Genomic DNA, 9,363 nt, shown 5'->3' with positions numbered 1-9,363 from the left:
TTAAGGTATTCATATTACACACTTTGCACAGACAAGGTTTTCAAATATAAGATCTTAAAAGTAAAAATCCACCTTCAACAAAAATTGCAACAAACATAGTGTCTTTTTATTTTGTTCTGAAAAGTATGTTTGTAATTTAATTGTTGGTGTTTATGTAAGCATCAGCAAATATTTTAGGGCTATATGTATATAATTATATATATGTTATGTTTTGTTTATAAACATCCAACCCATTATCTATCACTGTACAATAAAAATGTAAATTCCTTGATACAGGAGGAGGAAAGGCCCCTGTTCAATTGAGCTTATAAGACATAAGGGTGAAACAAATGGGTATATTAAAAAAAATATAAGTAAAATGTATGTGTGCAGACAGAGGACGTAATTGAAGTTTACTGGGTTCTGCAAATAGTGTAACTTGTTTTAAGGCAGCCATACACTGGTTGATGCCACCAGATGGACCAACAGGTAGATCCTTCTCATCAAATCTGATCAGAGCGGGATCTATTAACTGCCCATACTGTGCATACAGATTTTGAAATCGATTCCGTGGTGGCCAGCATCAATAATGTCACCTTTCCGCCAGTGCGAACCCCTTGGATCCATGCTGTCACTTCTTCCAGCGTCCTCTTCCATGTCCGCTGTCCTGTCCTGTGACAAGCCGAAGTTCAAACAGAAGAGGGTGCTCTACTGTTTGAATTTTGGCTTCTCACAGGACAAGACAGGAAGTAAAGAGGACATGGAGAAGAAGGCCAGCTTGAAGAAGTGACAGCACGGACCCGCGCCAACAGACAGGTGATATTATTGTTGCCGTTATGCTGCGTCGGTCGTTGTCAAATCAAATGCCGCTAGTAATGCACTTCTGACCCGCTGGCGATCAAGCAAAATTTTCCATCTGGAGCAATCGACTGAATTGACTGATGTCAGATGGAAATCAGTTGATCGGTCAATGTTTGTGTTAACAATTTCACAGCAGATTTGATCCTGGCCTGTCTTCAGAAGCACCCAGAGATACCAGTGCTTTCAAGGGCTCCCGGAGGCTGACAGAGCTATTTTTGACCTGTTGGTCAAAGACATCTAACATGGGTGACAGCGCTGGAATGCAGGGACTGTGAGAGGAAAGGGGAGGCTCTTTACGAACCCAGAGCTTTCCTTTCCATAGGTAAGTATCAGATTTTATTCTTTAAAAAAACACCTTTAAAGGACCTCTGTCACAAAAATCTTAAAGTTTAAAATACATGTAAACATATACAAATAAGAAGTACGTTTCTTCCAGAGTAAAATGAGCCATAAACTACTTTCCTCCTATGTTGCTGTCACTGAAGTAAGTAGTAGAAATCTGACATTACCAACAGATTTTGGACTAGCCCATCTTCTCATGGGGATTCCCAGGGTGTTCTTTATTTTTAAAAGCACTTAGTGAATGGCAGTTGCTCCGTCCAACTGCCAAAAAAGTGTGCTGCGAGCAGGCAGGCTGGCCAGCATCAGTGTATACAGTATACATCATTTTTAGGGAATGTCTTTATAAAGAATAAAGGCCATGCTGAGAATCCCCATGAAGATATAGACTAACCCAAAACCTGTTGGTAATGTCAGATTTCTACTACCTACTGTAAGTGACAGCAACACGGGGAAAAGTAATGTATGGCTCATTTTACTCTGTAACAAATGTAGTTCTTATTTGTATGTGTTTAAAATTTTAAGATTTTCGCGAAAGTTCCTCTTTAAGGGCAGTATACATAGATAGGCGACTCGTTGGAAAATTTTGAAAATGTTGCATCTTGCATGGTAGATCTTACAGTGCCAATTTCCACAGGTCAAAAGAGAGAAAGATGCAGCATATGTTTATGGGTGCTTGTTTGCTGAGATACCGACTATGGTGGGAGATACATGGCAAGAACAAAACTACAGGAAAGAGATAACAAACTAGCTCCAAGCAAGCTAAAATGATGAACATCATAACACTCATATGTGAGACACAGCAGGTAGTTTGTCTATGAATGGGAGGTTTGAAAGAACCAGAAGAATAAAGACTCCTAAGCAGCAAATGTGAGATGAGGCTATGGGTGTGTCATTGGTACTGAATGTTATTTCAGAACAGAGGGATAGATTCATAAAGTGGAAAATATAAAGTTCAGTTTTTAACATGTTACATCTCAGGAAGTGGGAAGACATTAGGTCTAATGTTAGGAATATGAAGTGGTAAAGCGTACCTGAAGTTGCAAGTGTTGTGATGAGATAAACATATACTACTAGCCCTACTGAGAAATTATCTGAAGTGCCTTCCTGTTTTCTAGTACAGCAAGAGGTAAAAAAGAGTTGTTACCTATGCAAAAGAGCTTGTAGAACAGCTTGTCAAATTCAGTGGGATTTCCTGAAAAGTAAATAAACACTAAAAGCCTGTTATCTACAGAAGGTGGTTTCTAAATAATAGCTGTGACAGTGTGTATACAATTTTTCTAAACTATTATATTTATATAACTATTATATTTTACTTATATTTTAACAACCAATGTTCTATTTATCATTTGTAGTGCACATGCAATTCATTATCTCATAAGTTTATTTTCAGTTCAGGTTCACTTTAAAAAAAAGAGATCAGGTACAGAACTGCGAGAGAAGAAGAGAGACAGACTGATAGAGACAACAGATAGATCCAAGGAGGATTTCATGTCAATTGGTTTTATTATTGCATGTTCGAATGAGAAGGGGGAAAAGACTTCAGAAATTGAAAGGCTTAAAAAAAAGTCAGGGAGAGTAGATGTGGAATTGAGATCAAGGGAACAAGAGTTGAGTTTCTGGTCTTCTGATGTTATCAATTGTATCTATAAAATGTTTGGTGAAACAGTCTGCTGATGAGCAGGATGTAGTTACTTGTCAAACCGTATGTGGCACTTAATGGGTATTGGGTATACCTAATAGAAACATTACTGTGTATAGCTTGAACAGACACAAGCTGATATAACCATCACAGTAATAAGTGTTACATGCAATAACAATAATTCATCCTACAATTTTTTGATTGCTCCCCTGTACGGGGGGGGGGGGGGGGGGGGGCTTTTAAATGGAATTCACTCCCACGTAGTGACCACCCACTATGTAAACTAAAGTGGGGTCACACTGGGATCAGAGTGTCCATATGTACTTTAATAGCAATAGATATACAATGGCCGAGATATACTCAATGTCTCAATGCATTTTGTAAATAAGACAGTTGTATAATTCACTTCTTCGGGAGTAGCGTATTATTCCCAGCAAGGCACAAATACACTGTAGGCTGGTATCTAAAATATAAACAAAGAACCCAAATGAGCAGTAATAGCATTTAATAGCTTTTTTTTTCTTTTTTGACCCTTATACCAGCTTATTTTTCCATTTGTAATACTTATGTCATAGGATTCAGAAAGTTGTCCAATTGATTTTTATTATATGTATATATTGATTTACAGAGCCGATAAGAAGCATTCATTTTCACTATTTTTATGTTTTATTGTTGTAGAACATTAAACAAGTAAAATTAAAGCTGTGAGAAAGAAAAGTTTAAAAGTTAGATACTTACCTAGATAGTGGAAGCCGGATAGCCCAGAAGTATCCCAGAACCTCCTAAAGTCCATCAGTGCTTTCTAGGACCTTCTTTTTCTGTATGGCCTCACTCCCATCTGTGTAGAAGCAAATCTGTATCAGGCAGTTGTGGGTACGGTCTGCGGATGCCCACTGGAACAAAGCCACTCATGCATGGAGAAAATAATGTCCACAAGTGGCAGATGAGCTCATAGACATATAAGAGCATGACCATGAGAGTGTATTGGACAAGTTCTTGTTGAATATGTTTACATACGGTGCTGGAATGGAGTGCTTGAGGAGGATCGGGGAAAATCTCTACCAAGAAGCTTTCTACTACTTTGGTTAAAGGTGCCCATACACTGGCAGATGGCCACCAGGTTCGACTATCAGATAGATCCCTCTCTGTTTTAATCTGATCAGAGAGGGATGTATTGCTCCCGGTGTTCTGCATCTGCACACGGATAGATTTTCACGCTGTAATGTGTTTACCTCGGGGCGTGGTGAGTCTTGAAGTAATTCTTAAGCTCATCGGTCCAGGGCCGTGTAGAGGGTCCTTAAGTGGGGGGCTCAAACTTAAAAAAGGTGCCTCGGAACATACCCCCCTTAAATGCTCCCCACTCTTCGTTTCTGGCTAGGGAGTTTTGGTTGTCATGTGGGTGCTGAATGGAGATGCTGGGTGCCATGTGGTTTCTGGGTGTGAGTACAGAGTGTCAGGTGGGTTCTGGCTTTGGTGGGTATCAAGCGTCAAGCAGGTTTTGATTGCATGTACTTAGTGCCATTAGGGATGAGCGTAATGACCTAATTACGAATTTTCGAAATTTCGCGAAATTACTACAATTACGATTTTAGCAGTAATCGAAATTTCGTAATTTTCGCAAATTACGCAAATTTTCGTAATTACGATTACGAAATTTAGTATTTTAAAGTTTGCAAAGGTTTCTATCCCTCTAGATGCCTAAAATGAATAGCACAGCCAGCCAGCCAGCCAGCCAGCCAGCCAGCCAGCCAGCCAGCCTCCTCCTCCTCCTCCTCCTCCTCCTCCTCCTCCTCCTCCTCCTCCTCCTCCTCCTCCTCCTCCTCCTCCTCCTCCTCCTCCTCCTCCTCCTCCTCCTCCTCCTCTCTCTCTCTCTCTCTCTCTCTCTCTCTCTCCAGAGATCTGTAGTACTTCAAAACCATACTCACATTCATGACATGTCCAGGGATCAAACCCAGGCCAACCACATGGAAGACAGCTATGCTCACCACCATACCACCAAACACACACTAAATAGACTGCTAACCTAAATCTTACTTGTAGACAGTCATATGAGACACATGCTGGGTGCAGGGCTTTGTGATTGGACCATGCGATAGAGTGAGGTGCAAAAATGAAATCATGCCTAGCAGAGGATGGTTTCACAGTGCTAAATGCTAGGCTGGCTGTGGTGCAATTGGTTAGTGTGTCTGGCTGGTAACAGCAAGGTTACAGGTTCAATTCCATCCAGGCATGTCTTTTCCTCTTGCGTTCAACAGTTGTCCAAACAGAGCCAACAGAGCCCCAGATAGCCATGTAGAGTTAGGTCACAGCTAGCCTGGCTGTGGTGCAATTGGTTAGTGCGTCTGGCTAGTAACAGCAAGGTTACAGGTTCGATTCCATCCAGGCATGTCTTTTCCTTTTGCGTTCAACAGTTGTCCAAACAGAGTCAACAGAGCCCCAGATAGCCATGTAGAGTTAGGTCACTGCTAGCCTGGCTGTGGTGCAATTGGTTAGTGCGTCTGGCTGGTAACAGCAAGGTTACAGGTTCGATTCCATCCAGGCATGTCTTTTCCTTTTGCGTTCAACAGTTGTCCAAACAGAGCCAACAGAGCCCCAGATAGCCATGTAGAGTTAGGTCACAGCTAGCCTGGCTGTGGTGCAATTGGTTAGTGCGTCTGGCTGGTAACAGCAAGGTTACAGGTTCAATTCCATCCAGGCATGTCTTTTCCTTTTGCGTTCAACAGTTGTCCAAACAGAGCCAACAGAGCCCCAGATAGCCATGTAGAGTTAGGTCACAGCTAGCCTGGCTGTGGTGCAATTGGTTAGTGTGTCTGGCTGGTAACAGCAAGGTTTGATTCCATCCAGGCATGTCTTTTCCTTTTGCGTGCGCGCGCTGCGCCATTGAACCCCATGGGGTATTTTGCGTGCGTAAAACTTTACGCATGCAAAACTTTGTGCTCGGTGTTTGGACAACTGTTGAACTCAAAAGGAAAAGACATGCCTGGATGGAATCGAACCTGTAACCTTGCTGTTACCAGCCAGACACACTAACCAATTGCACCACAGCCAGGCTAGCTGTGACCTAACTCTACATGGCTATCTGGGGCTCTGTTGGCTCTGTTTGGACAACTGTTGAACGCAAAAGGAAAAGACATGCCTGGATGGAATCGAACCTGTAACCTTGCTGTTACCAGCCAGACACACTAACCAATTGCACCACAGCCAGCCTAGCATTTAGCATTGTGAAACCATCCTCTGCTAGGCATGATTTCATTTTTGCACCTCACTCTATCGCATGGTCCATGGTCCAATCACAAAGCCCTGCACCCAGCATGTGTCTCATATGACTGTCTACAAGTAAGATTTAGGTTAGCAGTCTATTTAGTGTGTGTTTGGTGGTATGGTGGTGAGCATAGCTGTCTTCCATGTGGTTGGCCTGGGTTTGATCCTTGGACATGTCATGAATGTGAGTATGGTTTTGAAATACTACAGATCTCTGGGGAGAGAGAGAGAGAGAGAGAGAGAGAGAGAGAGAGAGAGAGAGAGAGAGAGAGAGAGAGAGAGAGAGAGAGAGAGAGAGAGAGAGAGAGAGAGAGAGAGAGAGAGAGAGAGAGAGAGAGAGAGAGAGAGAGAGAGAGAGGGAGGAGGAGGAGGAGGAGGAGTGGCTGGCTGGCTGGCTGGCTGGCTGGCTGGCTGGGCTATTCATTTTAGGCATCTAGAGGGATAGAAACCCTTACAAACCTGAAACAGTAAAATTTCGGTTGGAGCCACGAAATTCGTAATTACGGGAGTAAAATTTCGATTACGAAATTGTAAATTACGATTTGAAAATTAATTACGAAATTACGAATTTGGGTCGTAATGTTAAATTTCGCATTCGTAATAAAAGCAGTTCGAAATTTCGAAAATTTCGACTCATCTCTAAGTGCCATGTGAGGTCTGGGTGCGTGTACTGGATGTCATGTGAGTGCTGGTTGCAGGTACTGGGTGTGACATGGGTGCGAATACTTGGCACCATGCCTCTACTGGGTGCTAGCTATGGGTGGCCTTTAGGCATCAAATGGGTTTTGAATGCAGATAGTTTGGGTGCGGGCACTGATGGGCGTGGCCGCGGCGGCAGCCCCAGGACTGCCTAACGCCGATCGGCGTAAAGTCCTTGGGGCTTGCAGTGCAAGAGATTGTGCGCAGGCCGTGCGCGCATCTCCTGTCAGTGGGCGGAGCAGAGCTGAGCGGCGATTGCCATCTAATTACATTGTACAGCACTGTGATCTGCAGCAGCGCTGTACTGGGGACAGCCGTGTGACACGGTGGTCCCCCTGGGGCACCAGAGATCGATAGGCTCTCATAGGCAAGCCGATCGCGTGATTGGCCGGCTGGGGGGAGGGAGGGAGAGAAGTAAACAAAAATTTTAAGAAATAGCCATGTTTATTAATAAATAAATAAGAAAAATATTTGCAAAAAAAAAAAAAAAAAAAAACACTGGGGAGGCGATCAGACCTCACCAACAGACAGCTCTGTTGGTGGGGGGAAAAGGGGGGATCACTTGTGTGCTGTGCTGTGGGGCCCTGCAGCTTGGCCTTAAAGCTGCAGTGGCCCATTTTGTAAAAAATGGCCTGGTCTTTAGAGGGGTTTAAGCCCATGGTCCTCAAGAGGTTAAGTGGGTGTTTGGTGCAGATAGTGGGGGTTCAATGTCAGGCCTGGGTGCAGGTACTTGAGGTCATGTGAGTGTGAGTACTGGGTGCCAGCTATGGGAGGAAGGGGGTGGATGTTGGGAGAAGTAGAGGTCAGTGTGGGTGCTGCAGGAAGGGGAAGTCATTGGGCATGCTGGTGGAGGGAGAGGTCAGTTTAGATGCTGGAGGAGGTCACTATGGGTGCTGCTGGGAACAGGAAAGGTACTGCTGGGGACAGGAAGGCTGCTGCTGAGGAAGGGAAAAGTCATTGTAGGTGCTGGGGGAGGGGGGGGGGGGGGCTCAGTGTGGGTGCTGGGCAAGGCAGTTTCTAGGCTAAATTGCACCCAGGGCAAGGGTGTAAAAATTGCGCCCCCTTCCACCCATCCCGTGGACTTGGGAACCCTTACTCTTTAGAAAAAGAAACACAGCCACAGGTCACAAGTAGATCTGCCTACTTTCTAGTGACCAGCCACTTATCCAGGAGGAAGCAGGAAAACACCCAGGCGAGGAGAGCCCGGAAAGCCGACTCCTCACAGCCTGCAGTACCGCTACAAGACATCAGGTGTCATCCCGCGGTGGTGACGTGATGACGACTTGAAGTCTGACGCAGGCAGCCTAGGAGGAGTCAAGAAAGGTAATTGCACTGGTAATCTTCTTTCTTCTTCCATTTGGCAGCTCCCTAGCGGTTATGTCCTTCTGCCTGCCCCCCCTTCATCTACTTGCTGGTCTGCGCCCAGTGCGGTCGCCCTGCCCGCACTGCCCAAGAAACGGCCCTGGTGCTGGGGAAGGCAGGAACACTGCAGTGCTAATGCTGGAGAGGGAAAGGTCAGTATGGATCCTAGGTGGAGGGAGAGGTCCCTGTTTGTTCAAGGTTGAGGGAGAGGTCACTGTGGATGCTGGAGGAGGGAGAGGTCACTGCTGTCAGAGAGACACTATCTTACCTGCTTCCACACAGCTGTGTGGATGGATGGTGTAATGGTTAAGGGCTCTGCCTCTAACGAAGGAGACCAGGGTTCGAATCTCGGCTCTGCCTGTTCAGTAAGCCAGCACCTATTTAGTAGGAGACCTTTGGCAAGTCTTCCTAACACTGCTACTGCCTATAGAGCGCGCCCTAGTGGCTGCTGCTCTGGCGCTTTGAGTCCGCCAGGAGAAAAGCGCGATATAAATGTTATTTGTCTTGTCTTGTCTACACTAGGATTCCTGTATGGCACCACTTTACTCCAAAGTTTCCCAGATGGGGAGTAGCTTCCTGTGGGTGTGGGCGGGATGGGGCAGAGCTTATCATGGCCGGAGGCAGAGCTTCATTTTTACAGCCAAAGGGGCCTTTTTATGGGAATTTAAAGAGGGGATGTGCTTGGGCACTCAGAGCTCCCCCCTCTGCATGTGCCTGCATCTGTCCACTTGTGTGCTCCTCTTGTGTCTTATCTCCATCGCCACTGGGATACCTCTATCCCGTGAATGGCACGTTTGTGACTATGCCATCAGGTCTTGGGGTAGAGGCACCCAGAGCCAAAGCACAGATCAAAAGAAATAGTGTGTATGATTAGCTAAGCCCTAGGAGCCCACTTTGTTATCTTTCATGTTTGTATGACCTGGTGATTGCATTTGCCAGGCAGGAAGCAATAACTTTTGTGCCCAGCAAGCTGCTTGGTGTGCAGAGCTGTGAACCTTCTGTACGAGGCCTTACTGGCTGCAGCTCTCAAGCACTAAGAGCCCAACCGGAGAAAAGCACTATACAAGTATTAACATTTCATAACATTAAGTTACAAAGTCTCGTGGAGCACTGTTATGTACAGTATTAGCAATTTTCATTAAAATGGATGGATACTAATCAGAAGGTAACTATGTAAAAAAAACACCTCAGAGGCACAATCACTCTCACAAGAGAAATGA

At 44.9% G+C, this 9,363-nt stretch overlaps 1 protein-coding gene across 6 annotated transcripts in view; it reads right to left on the bottom strand.

Moving 5' to 3' along the window:
* Window positions 1–2,651: 2,651 nt before the first annotated feature.
* Window positions 2,652–9,363, bottom strand: part of CCDC9B (coiled-coil domain containing 9B) — a 271,992-nt gene continuing 265,280 nt past the window's right edge. For all 6 annotated transcript variants that reach the window (XM_068253412.1, XM_068253416.1, XM_068253405.1 and 3 more), the window contains one exon: window positions 2,652–3,284. In XM_068253412.1, the coding sequence (XP_068109513.1) occupies window positions 3,190–3,284 (95 nt within the window). In that variant the 3' untranslated portion in view covers window positions 2,652–3,189. The remainder of the gene's footprint in view (window positions 3,285–9,363) is intronic.

The sequence above is a fragment of the Hyperolius riggenbachi genome, chromosome 9 (assembly GCF_040937935.1).
Source record: "Hyperolius riggenbachi isolate aHypRig1 chromosome 9, aHypRig1.pri, whole genome shotgun sequence".
Taxonomy (NCBI): Eukaryota; Metazoa; Chordata; class Amphibia; order Anura; family Hyperoliidae; genus Hyperolius; species Hyperolius riggenbachi.
Note: the sequence above shows the minus strand (reverse complement) of the source record. Positions and strands in the feature narration are given on the sequence as shown.